The sequence below is a fragment of the Thunnus albacares genome, chromosome 6 (genome assembly GCF_914725855.1).
Source record: "Thunnus albacares chromosome 6, fThuAlb1.1, whole genome shotgun sequence".
Taxonomy (NCBI): domain Eukaryota; kingdom Metazoa; phylum Chordata; class Actinopteri; order Scombriformes; family Scombridae; genus Thunnus; species Thunnus albacares.
In genome coordinates this window covers 18,703,165-18,718,030 of record NC_058111.1, presented here as the reverse complement: position 1 = coordinate 18,718,030, position 14,866 = coordinate 18,703,165, and the positions used below count along the sequence as shown (strand labels likewise).

At 38.9% G+C, this 14,866-nt stretch overlaps 2 protein-coding genes across 2 annotated transcripts; one reads left to right on the top strand and one right to left on the bottom strand.

Moving 5' to 3' along the window:
- Positions 1-2,746: 2,746 nt before the first annotated feature.
- cryba1a (crystallin, beta A1a) lies at positions 2,747-7,197 on the bottom strand. Its single transcript, XM_044354344.1, has 7 exons — positions 6,532-7,197; positions 6,016-6,375; positions 5,296-5,362; positions 5,015-5,133; positions 4,520-4,661; positions 3,755-3,897; positions 2,747-3,333 (listed from the first exon to the last, which is right to left on the bottom strand). The coding sequence occupies exons 3-7, from the start codon at positions 5,332-5,334 to the stop codon at positions 3,186-3,188; spliced, it is 591 nt and encodes a 196-aa protein (XP_044210279.1). The 5' UTR covers positions 5,335-5,362; positions 6,016-6,375; positions 6,532-7,197; the 3' UTR covers positions 2,747-3,185.
- A 3,336-nt stretch (positions 7,198-10,533) lies between these two features.
- crybb1l3 (crystallin, beta B1, like 3) lies at positions 10,534-13,886 on the top strand. Its single transcript, XM_044354333.1, has 6 exons — positions 10,534-10,599; positions 11,502-11,575; positions 11,676-11,794; positions 11,898-12,030; positions 12,464-12,606; positions 12,826-13,886. The coding sequence occupies exons 2-6, from the start codon at positions 11,510-11,512 to the stop codon at positions 12,992-12,994; spliced, it is 630 nt and encodes a 209-aa protein (XP_044210268.1). The 5' UTR covers positions 10,534-10,599; positions 11,502-11,509; the 3' UTR covers positions 12,995-13,886.
- The last annotated feature ends 980 nt before the right edge of the window (positions 13,887-14,866 follow it).

Here is a 14,866-nt window from a genome sequence, read left to right as displayed (position 1 = left end):
GTAAGCCAATCAGAGGCAGAGTAGAGTAGGTCATGACTTCACCATCCTAGGAAAAAAACGAGAGAGCTCGTTTCCGCCTTAAAAAGTGTACTTTTTTGTATGTGGACCCTGTTGTGCATGTTATTTACATGTTTTTTTAATAATTAAAAAAAAAGATTGTGTGTGTGTGTGTGTGTGTGTGTGTGTGTGTGTGTGTGTGTGTGTGTGTGTATTTTTTATGTTTTTTTTCTTACCGTTTTTGTTTTTACCATATCTGCTACTTCCCAAATAAACAAAATCCAGCCAACCTGAGTCTTATATCATAGATAGAAAATAAGATGGGTAATAAGTCCATAATGTACAGAGAGAGAGCAAGATTTTTATTTGTCACATATGCATACAAGTATGAATAGTGAAATGTTGCGCCAAACCCCCAGACGGTGCACAATACAAGTACAAGAAATTCTAAAAGCTGAGCTAATATTTACAAAATCTATGTCTATATCTATTAATGGAAGAGCCAACAATTAAAATAAAACGATTGATAAATAGTGTAAACATGGTTGTAAAGTGAACAGAAGATAAGCTGACAACGGTATTTGAATAGCAGTCATGCAAAATATACAAAACATAGAACTATTGATAAGAGCAAAATGGTAGAGGAGTAAACATGGTTATAAAGTGAACAGTGTGAGGTGATAACTGTATTTAAATTGCAGTAGTGCAAAATATAAATGTGCATGTCAGTGCAGTTTCTGGTTTTACATGAGAGACCTTAGTGAATGTCTTTCGGTATATTGTCCTCCAAGAATTTGTCGATGGCTCTGATAGCCTGTAGGGAGAAACACGTCCTCAGTCTCTCAGTGTGTGATTTGTGGCTGTGCAGGCGTTTGCCTGATTGCAGCCACACACAAGAGACTGATATACAAATAAACACACAATCAAACAAACAGAAAAACAAACAAAATCATCAAAGCACAACAACTATTCCCTACCCGACCCTAAGCCCAGACCATTGAGTTTAAATCGTGCAATTTTCTTCCTAAACGAGATAAATCAATTGATTACCTAATTAATCATATTAATAGTTATACTATGTCTGACATAATATTTTGTAATGTCTCGGTAATCTGTTTGCCAGCATATTAAGTAAGTAACTTTAAACTTTACCCCACTTTGCATTAAACACATCTAGCTCACCACTGATACTATGAGCAATTTTTTTTTCAAATTTGGTTGTTAAAGCTGCTTCACTGAATGTATTTATTTCAGCTTGATTTGAATAATTTCTTGCATGTTAGGATGTAACATTTTAGTAGTGAAACTTTAAGCATAACAACTATTTGTTAACCTCTAAACATACGTGTAATTTCAGTAAGGTGGGGGTCCCAGTCAACCCTCTTCTGTGTCATCAAGAGACCTGAGAAGCATTTTTCCTTTCTTTGTAGCATATGAGGAAACTAATGGCTTTATGTCAAGAATTCAACATAAATGACCGATAAACTCGACAAATCTCCCCCCTTTCTTTCATAATTTCCTCTTTTTATCTATTATCTTTCTTTACCTGCTAACTCTGTCTTCAGCTCTTTATTCCCAATAGACTATACATGCCTTGTTTGAACTGTCTTACCTGAACATGTACAATTGTTTGTGTTAATTAACATGTTATGGGGCTATTTATTACTAGGAAAATATGTTTTATATTTTTTTTATTTTCTGCTGTGGGTGTGAGAGTTGCTGTATGTATGTTTTATCTCTCTGTGCCTAAAAAATCCTGAAAATCTTCCCTGAATCTCTACTGTTTATATTAGCCCTTCCCTAAAGCTGCAGGGCACACCTTTTCATGTCTTTTTCTGTTGCAGACTATGAAAAAAGTCAGAAAAGCAGACGCTCAGCAGTATCCATAAGTGTTTGAATCATACTGAACCCCTTTTCCTCAAGAGTAGACACTAATATCATCCGCACTTGCATTAGAAAAAGTGTTTAACCATGCTTTAGAGACTTGGCACCCATTATATTTACTTGGTAGTAATATGCCTCTAATTCCGTAAGTGAACTCCAGAGATGAACCGGATTGACATCCAGCATGCAAAAAAAAAAAAAATCCATAAGCAAACAAAATTCTTTGTTTTATGAGGATCAAAGTTATGCTGACTGGCTGCTCTTTGTTTACTGAAGTTAAACAGAGAAAACATCAGGGATCTAAGTGAAAATGAATTTCACTGTGTGGTTCTCTTATCAATGCTGTTATCAGTAACCTTTATATTGTATATCCGGGTGAAGCAACCAAAATACATCTAATTTGTTTGAATTTAAGTGTATATTCTCTCTGATATAATGTTATTGGTCTTCTCACAATCCTGGTTGTTGCCCATGATTTCCAATAATGAACCATTAGCATTGACTAAAAGCTGGTGATGCTTGTGTGGTGTTCGTCAAAGGGTTGCTTCATACGGCCCAAGATCTGCTAGGTCCATTCTTCTAGGATGTCATAACTCTTTGGGCAATAACCTCCATGGAGGGTCTTACATTATCTCTAAATGCATATTTTATGTGACACTTCAGTGCAAGAACAATTCTAGTTTACAATGCTCCGCTTTGAAGCCAGCTTAATGTGGAACATGTTTAAGGTATTAAGGAGGAGTAATGTCTACATGTTATAATAGCATTTCTTAACTGTAAATGGTTGTAGTTTAATGTAGAAGTCTTAGTGAAATGTATTGCAACATATAACCAGTGAATACAAATAAATCACAACCAAGCACAATGAAGGTTATCAGCAGACTCTTGTATTGTTTTTTATTTTAAGTTGCCCATTTATTCTTGCACCTGCTGGCACCATGTTTACCCAACAGGAAATGAGGGGCAATGAGTCTGAGTGACATCATCAGGCCCTTTAACTCCTTCCTCTTCTCTTCTCAGTGGGTTGTCAGTCAGCGGCCTTTCTTCAGAGGTTGTTTTTTTTTTCTTTTTTCTTTTTTCTTTTTTCTTTTTTCTTTCCTTAATTCTTTCAATCACTCTTTTTTTTATTTTCATTTGGCAACAGAACAAAACAAAAGTGCTGTAAACATTTTGATGGTGAAGCACCTGGGAGTGCTGGAATGACTGGGTGATGGGAGGAATAGGAGGAGGAGAAGGAGGAGGAGGAGGAGGAGGAGCTGGAGGAGGTAAAGAGTGAGAGGTCGGGGAGAGGAGGCTGCAGGTCTTCATTGCTGGATTCGACGCAGCGACTGCACCTGGAAGGACTGAGCATGGGAGCCCCACTCTCTATAATGTTTGTACTCGCCACCATGACGATCGCACTCCATGATGTACTGGTAACCACGGTAACCAGGGAACTGGTAGCACACCCAGCTGGAGGAGGAGTGAGGGAGGGGTAGAGGAGGAGAGGAAAGCAGTTATTAATGATAAATATGTGGTTACATGTTAAGTGAAATGTCGCCCACTAGCTAGCTTTGTTTGAGTTGATTTAAACTAGAAAATAGCTCTCTATGATTTCCTTAATGTAGCAAATAAGCTTTTAATAAAAGCAAAGGGTGACTTTTTTGTATTTCTTTTGTTTTAGTCAAGTGAATATGACACTGTCAACCCTTAGCTTTCTTCTTTTCTTTTACTTATGCTGTGTTTTATTTATTTCCTTTTGATTTTTAAATGATATTGCACCATTTGGGTAAAATAGGCCACATATTTTATCCTGTTGGTTTATGCCAGCATTATCATGTCAGTGGCCTGCAAAGAGTGATTCATGCGAGTTCAAACAGAGGTTGAGACTTACGCGCCACTCTGAACTTGCATAGATCCAATCTCATTGTTGCCCCAGCCCATGGCCTGCAGAGAGGGGTAGTCATCGTTTATCTCCCACTGGCGTCCCATGAAGTTCTCCTTCTCAAACAGCACCATCTTGGACTCCTTGTGGTTCTGTGTGCATGCGATGCAAAAAAAGTGCGATGCAAAAGTTCAGTCTAAATCATTAAACACCAGTTATACTGTGATAGCAATGATGATGCTCATATACTGTAAACTGCAAAGTGATCTGTACGCTGAAACCAAACTTTTTTGTAGCAAAGTACTTTGTATCGTCCATTTCCAGAGGTATTCAGTAACAGACATGTAACTGTTTCACTTTCTGTCTATGTTGGACACTAATAGATACTGTTATATACCAGAGGAGGATCAAATGTTTGTTCAGTGGATGCTATAAACACTTCTCAAGCTATTCTCTACAAGTTAAACACTCTCTACTGGCTTTTCCTTTCAGTGTGCAATATTATTGAAAGAAAAACGTTTCAACAGAGGGTTCAGAGAGAGCCTCCCATTCAGAAAAAAGCTGAATTTTAACCATAATGATCTAGTTTTTTGTACATGAGTCCAGATTGCACAACATTATATTTTTAGCTACAGCAGCTGGAATAAGTCAGTCTGTAGGCTTGTCACACAAGAAACTGGGGTGCAATCCAAAATGAGTCAATCTGATGAGTCAAACTTTGTGGTTTTTCGGATAGAGGGAAACAGAATCTGTTGGTTTGGAGGACAGACTCACAGCAGAGCAGATGGGGCGGAAGGACATCATCCTCTCAATGTGGTAGGCATTGCTGCCACTCCATGACTCCCAGTGAGGATACTCTCCTCTCTCCAACACAAACTGCTGTCCACAGAAGCTGGAGTGCTCATATCCTGTCCAGCTGTCCACACAAGCAGACAGACATAAACATGTAACATCCATCACTGGATCATTAGGACACTGGTAAAACAGACTGATCATCAGATTTCAGAGGGATGATTTCTGTAGTATGGTTTTGGAAACGAGAAAGACCTACAGTATCTGTAAAGACTTTATAGTCGTTTTAAGGTGCAACTTTTTGAATTTAACCATTAAAATATCCTTCATTGGATTCTATTTGGGCAAAAGTGGACCAATATCTTGTTAAATATGTCAATTTCTGCTGAATTTTAAGAAAATAAACATATAATATAGGTATATTTGTGCTGCAGGTACAGCAGTTTCTCTTGTGTTTTTCCTCTTTGCTTGACTTACGCTCCACACTCCACCTTCAGGGAGCGGATGTTGTCCATGCCGCACTCCATGATGTTCTGGCAGGCTGAGGTAAACTCCAGACGCTTCCCCTGGAAGTTCTCCTGGTCATAAACTGTGATCTGGAGAGGACACAAATGCATACATGTAGTATGCACATGCCACACGCACACACTGATGTGTGTACAGACACACACATTATTGACATCATCGGGCCAGGCATGAAATTAAAAAGAAATGTAATCTGCTTTTGTTGATCACGCGTGGCAGGACATCAAACTCACCTTCCATGGTCCCAGTGGGGTAGGATTATTCAGAGCCATGCTACTGTGTTTTTCAGTGCGGATTAACCTTCAGTGCAGAGAGCAGGGAGAACCATATTTATATTGATAGTCAAAGGCAAATTAAGGGAAACATCGACCATTAGCATCCATGCCACACATGTGTACCTCTGTTGATGCTGACATGTTAGTTTCTTAGTTAGTAAGAAACTTAAACAAACTGCTGTCATTTCTATTGTCATGTTTGACAGATGTGATAGTCAAACCTATAAGATTATGTTGCAGATTGCCACTTTCATATATTTTGTGTTTGCTTGTTTTTGTTTGTGTTTGTGTGTGACTTAACTAACTTCACCGTTTACCACATCAGAATCACAGTAAAGTGTGTGATGACTGGCAGCTGCATTTGAAATAATTACCTGATACTACAGTAATAGTGTACAAATGTATGACATTGAAATAAATTGTGACCTAGTATATGTCATGTGTGTGGATTCTTTGAACCTTCCCTGAAACTGCCCACTTGCTCACACTTAACCAGCAGCTGTTAACGTACACACAAAGTTGTTGCACACTCAGTATGTCTATGCATCTGCATGTCTGACCTCACTCTATACGTTTATGTGGCTCAGCAGAAACAGCGAAGACAAAAGAAACAAAAATGTAAAGTGACAATGGTCTGCACAAGGCTATAGGTTGAATGGATTGAGATGGAGGGCTTACCTGATCGGCCCCAAAGAATAGCAGTGCAGTGCTCACAGGGGGCTCCACAAAAACGATGTTCTGACCCCGGAGTAAACGGACCTATTTATACATGCTGGTGCTGAAAAGCAGCTGGGCCTGTCGGTCGGGGCAGGAGTCAGCACATTGCTGTTAGAGCCATTGTTCAGCACTGAGCTGCTGGGCTTTATTTCTCCACAGTGGAACTGGATAAAGGGCACCATGCCCAGTGCCGATAAGCACAAGTTCCAAATGATCCATGACCAGCGGGCCGGACCACAGTCCTGGCACAGCCGGGTCCAGGAAGCAGATCATCACAGATGTGGATACTTTTGTCAGTTATGTGTGCAAATGGGAAAACGACTGTAGTGCAAAAAACAAAAGAGTGGGGGTGCAAACAGAACATTTAGACTCTTCAATTTCATACTGGTTCCTAAAAACTAGATCCTAGAAGATATTCTGCTTTTTCAAAAGGAGTCTAATAAACAAGGTTGGTTTGCATTTTAATTATTTACTTACTGAGTTCTTTCCACACTGTGCTGTGCTCTGTCTCCAATCTCATGTCCACCTCTACTGACCCTCACATCTCTGGTCCTTTCACCTTTTCACTCACTCCTATGTACACACATGCTCAGTCATGCACACACGTAGTCATGGGCAGAGACAGACGGGCCATGCACACACGTATACATTCAGCGCACACAAAGAAACACGAACCTATACACAACCATTTAGACAGGGACAACTGACATTCAGAGGTTCGCTCTATGCCTCTCTACCTAATGTAACCTAATATCATTCATTTAATGTTTTTCATTTCTCACATTTACATCAAAGCACTTCATCTTGCTATCCAAGCTTTAAAATTTTAAACAACCATTGTTCATTTTTAACAAAACATTCACATATAAATACATTTTGTTGTCTGTACACATATTACTAAGCTACATACACTCTCAGACATTTATTCTTCATCTGAGTTGATGAAGAATAAATGTCTGAAACATTAAACTTGTTTGAGGTTCATTCTGAGGCAAATTTCATCTCCTTACATACAGATGGGTGACGAATTACAGGAAAAACCTGAATAAATGAGTCGAGAAACATAATGAATGCAGATGCTTCCACGCAGGTGCACTGCATAGTACAATTAAGTAATTAACATCCAATCATGCTCTATGATGTGTATAAAATGCTGAGCAGGACCAGTTGATTCTGGTTTTGTATCAAGACTAAGTGACTTTGAAGGAGGGTTCAGTCACAAAAACTGCTCAACTGGCTGGTGTTTCAATAGGAACAGTCACTAAAGTTACATCTGCATTTAGTTCTATGGCAAACACATCAGTAAATAGGGTCAAAAATTGTGGTCGACATACATTTAATGTATGTGATGCTTGTGCATTAGTGTGATAAGTAAGGAAAAACAGAAGAGCAACTCTTCCTCAGGTGACTGAGACGTCAATGCAGGACGTGATCAGACTGTCAGCAAGATCAGTCAGTCGATAATTACATAGACAGAGATATTATAATAGGGTTGCAGTGCATAAACCCCTCATTAGAAAGATGAATGCATATTTGAGAGTTCATTGGTGCAAAAGTCATAGGCACTGGTCTACAGAGATGTGGACAAAAGTGATATATCAGATGAGTCATCCTTCACCATATTTTCAATAAGTGGGCGAGTGCATGTGTGACATACACCGAGAGAACAGTACAGGTCTGAATGCTTGACCCCTACAGTGAGGGGATCTGGTGGCTCTGTTATGCTTTAGGGGGCATTTTGCTTGCATGATTTGGGTCCCCTTAGAGGGAAGGGTCATTAAAAATCAATACAAAGTTGTTCTGAGTGATCACCTTTATCCTATGATGAAACATTTCTATCCTGATGGGAGTGGTCTGTTCTAGGATGACAATACCCCAATTCACAGGGCACGTGGGGTCACTGAATGGTTTCATGAATATGAAATTGATGTGAATCATATGCTATGGCCTTCACAGTCACCAGATCTCAACCTAATTTAACACCAAATGAGGGAATATCTTTTGGAAGAATGGTGTTCATCCCTCCAGAAGAGTTCAGAGACTTGTAGAATCAATGCCAAGGTGCACTGAAGCTGTTCTGGCAGCACGTGGTGGCCCAACACCTTACAGAGACACTTGTAAGGTTGGTTTTTCCTTTAATTTTTCACCCGTCTGTATATAGATACAGTAAATGTAAAAACTTCTGTTATGTAGGTTTTACTATCCTTGTATGTTATCAATTTAAAATTCCCATTTTAGTATAATGTTTTATGTAAAAGTATTATTTCCTGTGTGTGACATGAAGCTGATTTCTATGCTCAAGAACATACACATGTATGAGAACATCCGTATAGCTCTATTTTTATAGGTGTCTGAGCAAACTGATGATTCAGTCACACACAGAAAGATGAGTAGAGGTATGATGTTGACATTTTACATCAGGCTCCTTTGTATTTGCTTTAAGCTAGCTTATGTCAATATAAAGACTGATGTTGTTGTGACTGTAAAATGTTGTATGACTTGTAAAGGTGAAGCGCAAACCATAATACCAAGATACAAAAAGCTCAGAAGCATATCTAAATCCCAGGAAAATTTTAGCTTTCAACACAAATGCCTCAGGGTTTCACATCCTGCTGTGTACAAGCTGAAAAAGGGGACATTGTGGAAGTCACACGGGTAACCAAAGAATCAGTCCTGTGGAAGGCCTTTAAAAATGTTGTTTTGCTGTAAGATAAAACTGAGCAGTAAGACACTGCATTTTAGAAAATGTCCCACCTTTTCTCAGTAGGAAAATTATACAAATAACGATGAAATTGATCTAGTTGTCTCTCTGTTCTTCTTCTCTTGTCTACTCCATAAATGTCTAAAATAGCTCAGATGTCAGATGTGTTGTCTTCTTTGTATGGCATTTCCTGTGGGTTCTTTTTCTATGCTCTAATAATTCATTTTATAAGTTCATACTGTGACATACATACATAATATTTGCCCAAAGCAGTGATGGAAGAAGTATTCAGTATTCCTTTAATGAAGTAAAACTAGAAATACCACAGTCTAAAAATACTCAATAACAAGAAAAAGTGCCAGATTCAAAATGTTACTTAAGTAAAACTACAGAAGTATTATGCACTTAAGTGTCAAAAGTAAAAGTGCTCATCATGAAGACATGCTTCTTTTAGAGTGTTACATTATTATAGTAATATTATGTTATTTGTTTTTCTCACTGACAAATATATGTAAGAGCATTTTAACATTAACATTTAAGTAATGGTACTGCATCATATTGTAAGTGTATAATTGTATATAACATGTTTATAAAAAGAAAAGAGCAGACAATTTAAACAAAAGTTAGAATATCGATATCGATAATCTGATAGACTAGTAATTATAAATAGAAAATAAATGTAGCTGAGTACAAATGTTCCCTCAGAAATGTAGCACAGTAGTACAAAGTAGCATAAAATGGAAATACTCAAGTAAAGTACAAAAGCCACAGATTTACTTAAGTACAGTACTTGAGTAAATCTTACTACTACTTAGTTACATTCCACCACTGGCCGACAGACCTTTCACCACTGTCAAGCAGCTGCATTACTACAAAATCATTAAAATCACATCAGTGGAAATCACAATACTCTAATAAGACTTGTCTGCTTGCAATGAGTTTACAGGCATTTAAAAGATCATAGAGCAACAGGTGTGAAAGATCCATCTTCACATCATATAGCCTCCATGTAAAATCAATTATTCTACTAATATTGTTTTGCTCATAGAAACCGAAAAGGCATTCAATATATTTGTGTCCTTTTGGTAAATGGAAACTTTTTTAAAAATCTATCTTTACATGTCACAAAAAGAAAATATTTGTTTAGTGTTCTGCATCCCACCTTGCATGAACAAAAGCATGTGTGCATATGACATGATTGTGTGTGTTTGGCTGTATGAGGTGTGTAAGTGTGCAGATAGCACAGCGTGTCCATAATACGCAAAACAGTGTCCAACACTCTGCCTGTCTAAACAATAGGGAGATGGATGCCGCTCATGCAGTCAGCACATTACACACACAGGGCTCAAAGGCTTAGACTGGCTGCACTGAGGGAGAGAAAAAAAAGAGAGAGAATTTGAAGATGAAAGACAAAATAAATCAGAAAGAAATTGGTGGAGGGGAAAGAGAGAAAAAATAGAAAATTAATCAAGAAAGAAAGTGAAGTATAGAACTTGAGAACTGTGATTGCAAAAATAACTCTGTGTGTGTGTTTGTGTGCGTGTGTGTGTGTGTGTGTGTGTGTGTAGAAAGGCAGGCAAACTTTCTGCTGATGGCAGTGACTGTCCCCCACAATGGCGCTGCACAACAAAACAGGCAGCCGAGTCAGCATGACTTGTCCGCAGATAAGCAGCGTGACCTCTGACCCCGCGGTATGCTCCAAACAGCTCACAGCCAATGAGAAGTCAGAATTGTGGCTCTATAGACTCGAGCTGGTTGTGAATGTATATATATATCCACACTCACAACACCGGTGTCCATCACTTCCTCCAAAGGTCGGTCTGTTTCAACCTGCAATTGTAACTGTAAGTTTTCACTCAAAGGTCTTCTTACTTACTGCAAAAATGTTTGGAATGATAAGGGGAAGATTGCGGTTTTCCTGTCTGCTCACAGCAAGATTGACTCCTCTCTTAAACCTTAACTTTAGACTGAGTAAAATGCAGCAGGGTGTGGTGTGATGTTCAGTGGTTCATTCTGAGGTAAAACAAATGAAAAAAATGGGTGTCTAATCCTTTAATTTCTCAAAAATGGAATGTGGTAGGTTTGGACAGACTTGGGTTAGGACACACATTTAGGGGACATAGTAGGAACTTCACTGAGAATATACTACTTTGAGGACAAAATGAGACAAAAATTTGAAAAAAAGGCTGTTGGAGTCTTCTAAGAAATTGGTGATTAGTTATACTCTACAAGAAAAGACAGTTTATGAGGTTCATGGTAAGCACAATATAGAAGAAAAGATGAAGGAAATGTGTACTGGAATGTTTTAAGCTTAAAGCCTTTCATCAGGATCTACATTCAAACTATCCTTGAGGGCACAAAGTAGGTTTCTTTTGGGTTTACACTACAAAAATAAAACTACATCTGAAAATATATCTCCATATGTCACTCAGAAGCTAGACGTTTCCTTTTAACCCTCAGGCAAAAAAAGTGATATTTCTGTCTTCACCTGCACTCACTTTTAAATCATATTTTAATCTCAAGGTTGCTGATGTGATAGTAACAAGGTTATGAGTGTTGGACTGAATTTTTGTCCCTTCCTGGGCAGTTGAAGTATCCTTAGATTGGAGAGGAATCCTGCTAAAGTAACACATGCTAAGTAACACACCTGCTAAGAAACAAGAAACAGGAATTACATTCTTCATAAGTGCACAGTGATGTCTGAAAATGGCTGACTGTCTTTGTGCTTCTTCCTGTCTCTCTCCAGATCTGATCATGTCTCACTCAGGTGCTCAAGGCAGCATTGGCAGCCACTCAGCCATTGGGCTGCGCAATCAGAAGGTGCTTTCACTGTTTTTTAATGGACTACTACTTAAGACTGCAAAAACTAAAGTAATTGTGCACTTCAAAAATTAATACATTCGTCTGCTTTTCTTTTCAGATTTATCTCTATGAACACGAGAACTTCCAGGGCCGTAGGTTGGACCTGTTCGGAGAGAACCGTAACCTGGCTGAGAAGGGTTTCGAGAAAATCGGCTCCGTCAGGGTCGAGTCTGGACCGTACGTCACCAAAACCTGCCATTAAAATATGTGTTACAATATTGTCTAACTTTTCCCAGCGTGATTAGCAAAATAATTAAAAACTATCTATCTTTCTTTGCAGCTGGGTGGGTTATGAGCAGCAGAACATGACTGGTGAGATGTTCATTCTGGAGAAGGGAGAGTACCCCCGCTGGGACACCTGGTCCAACAGCTACAGGTGTGACCGTATGATGTCAGTCAGGCCCGTCAAGATGGTGAGTTAGGATCAGCCTGCAGGGTTTTTTTGTGTTGCCTTTCTTGTTTATTATGGCTACAAGTGCTGATTTTTATTTCTATTGATCAGTTCTATTTGCACCTCACATCTAACAAACCTCTCATCCATCTTTTAGTGCCACAGAGAGAAATGCTTTTTATTCCACTGCCAGCATTTTTGGATTAAAGCTTTTATTCGCTGACATGTTTAGTGTAAACAAATCCAAAACACTACCAGTATTCAATGTTTCCCCCCAGTGTTATTCTTGTTTTTTAAAGCAAAATTTTGACCACATGATCTTAACTTAATCTCACAATCTGTATTAAAAACTATAACTGACAAAAATCTGGGAACAGAAGCTGCACCGACTACATCCATCTGTATCAAAACTGTTTAACATTAACTAACTTGAAAATGTTGTATGTATCTTATAGGACCCCCAAGACCACAAGATCTGCCTGTTTGAGTGTCCAAATTTCGAGGGTCGTAAAATGGAAGTGTGCGATGAGGATATTCCTAGCCTGTGGTCTTATGGCTTCCAGGATCGTGTTGCTAGTCTTCAGGTCACCGGTGGAACGTAAGTCATTTTTAGTCCTTTCTCTGGAGTTGTTTTTATATACTGAATTGTAGATTGGCAGCAGTAGTGTCCAATCCAAAAAAACAAAGTAAGAGTAACGCACTAATAACAAGAGTAGAAGTGTTTATATGGGAGGTTTTAAGTCCACAATAAAGTGAGAAAAACTGGTAAGAACAGAATGAGATTGGTAGTTCACATGTGTTTCTCTCCTCCTCACAGCTGGGTGGGCTACCAGTACCCTGGCTACCGTGGTTTCCAGTATGTGTTTGAGATGGGCCCTTACAAACACTGGAACGACTGGGGCGCCCACCACCCCCAGATCCAGTCCATCCGCAGGGTGAGAGACATGCAGACACACCGCAGAGGCTGCTTCGAGATGACCGCATAAAGAGGAGTCCAGCAGACTGTGGGCTAACAGGAGGGAATAGCAAGGGGTCGGGCTTGCCGCAGTGCCAACCATCCCTTGGAAATTCTTCAACGGCCACTTAGCCACACAAGCTAATGGCTTTTGAATATTGTTATTGCTTTTGCTAGCAGGATTTGGAAGTATGTGTCATCATGAATGATCCTGTATGGGGTGAGAAGTTCTGATTGTCACAGACCTCCAGAGTAACTGTATTATTGGTAAAAATGGTAGCAATGCTCTCTGTCTACAGACCTCATACAAAGATAATATGATTTATAATATTTATTAAAGGAGGGTTATAATTGGATTGGTAGATTAAAGTTAATAGTTTGTGTTTATTAGTTTGTTTCACTGCCATTATAACCCTTTTATTTTATTTTATCTTATTTTATTTTTATCTACTCGCCTACGTGTTTCAGCTGAAATGATGCCAATAAGCCTGTTCACCAAAGCGCGCTCCCTCTACTGGGATCCCTAGATTTTAGAGAGTAAAGAAATAGATAGATATCATATCACTCCTCACACAGCTACTACCATGGACAGCTCTCAGCTCTGCACATTGCCCTGCAGTAAGTTTGCCAAGCAGAAGGAGGCACTATCTCCTCATCGCAAAGCAAAAGGCTTCTGGTCAAGGCTCTGATCGGGTTCAGTGACTGGAGAAAGCTTGTGGCCAGCCTGTGATTAACAAGAGACAGGTGGCTGTGCAGGGTTGTGTTTTACAGATGTGACTATCTTTTCGGATGGCCCGTTTCAGCTCATTGATGGGGCTGTCCAGAAGATTTGCATTTTACACTTTCTCAGGGAAGCTGGCATCTGGAAAGCAACTTTCCAATGGAAACAAATGAAATAAAAAAAATATATTATGAACATGAAAGATACTCTCATCTACTTCTTTGTTTCCTTACTTTTTTCCTTGAGGGTAATGATGGTCTTTTTACTAGGCATTTAACAAAAAACAGAACATTGTTAGAGCTTAATTGTTGCCAGCTCAAACCTTGAGTATAAGACATTTCTGTCTTTTTCAGCTCAACTTTAGGTTTAAAGGACAGGTTCACAATTCATAAAACAACAGTAAGGTGCTCATAGGAACACGGAAAGAGGTTTTCCTCGCTATAATCATTCCTCCTGTTCATACTGGCTATTAAAAGATCCCCTTCAAATGTGCTTTTAGTGTAAGTGATGGGGGCCAAAATCCAAAGTGATTTTGATTCACAGTCATTTTGTGCAAAAATGCATTTAAAAGTTTATCTGAAGCTTATATGAGGCTTCAACAGTCTGAGTTAGTCATATCAAGTGGATATCTGTGTTTCCTCTGACAGTGTTTCCCTGTTGAGCTGCAGTGGAAGTATAGTAACAAAAAGAGCAACTTTGGCACTAAAATACTGTAACAATGAAGGCATAGACTGTTAAAAATAATGGATATAGCCACCGTAACGTCACTATTGGTTTGTGGACTCCAATTTTGAAGCCTTAGGTTTGCATTTTGACTGTCGCCATCTTGGATTTTTGGAGCCAGCGGTGACCATATTTGGACGAGAGGGTGGAGCTGACCCTATCGCTGGCTGCTAGCTTGGTTAGCAGTTGTGCAGTTACAGTCTATGATTAACTGTTTTAATGCTAATTTTCACTACCAAAAAATGGCTTAAACCATTTAAACAAAATGTACTTAACAGAACATCAAACTCCTCAGAGGGTCTTTCAGTACAACCAAATGCTGAACAAGACTTTTTTAGGCAACCAAAATGTTACAATTAACTTTCATGAACTGAAAACACACTGAAGAAGCAACGGGTACAGCTACACCTATACTCTGTGAATCTGGGGTTAAGCCATGGTTATGTTACCTAACCAATG

Bases quoted from the DNA above. Each gene is read 5' to 3' on its own strand.
- cryba1a (XM_044354344.1), bottom strand. From the start codon at position 5,334: ATGGCTCTGAATAATCCTACCCCACTGGGACCATGGAAG. The intron at 4,662-5,014 runs GTAAGTCAAGCA...TTGTGTGGACAG, and splicing joins CTGAAGGTGGAGTGTGGAGC to CTGGACAGGATATGAGCACT. The intron at 3,334-3,754 runs GTAAGTCTCAAC...CTCCTCCTCCAG, and splicing joins ATGCAAGTTCAGAGTGGCGC to CTGGGTGTGCTACCAGTTCC.
- crybb1l3 (XM_044354333.1), top strand. From the start codon at position 11,510: ATGTCTCACTCAGGTGCTCAAGGCAGCATTGGCAGCCACTCAGCCATT. The intron at 11,795-11,897 runs GTACGTCACCAA...CTTTCTTTGCAG, and splicing joins GTCAGGGTCGAGTCTGGACC to CTGGGTGGGTTATGAGCAGC. The intron at 12,031-12,463 runs GTGAGTTAGGAT...TGTATCTTATAG, and splicing joins CAGTCAGGCCCGTCAAGATG to GACCCCCAAGACCACAAGAT.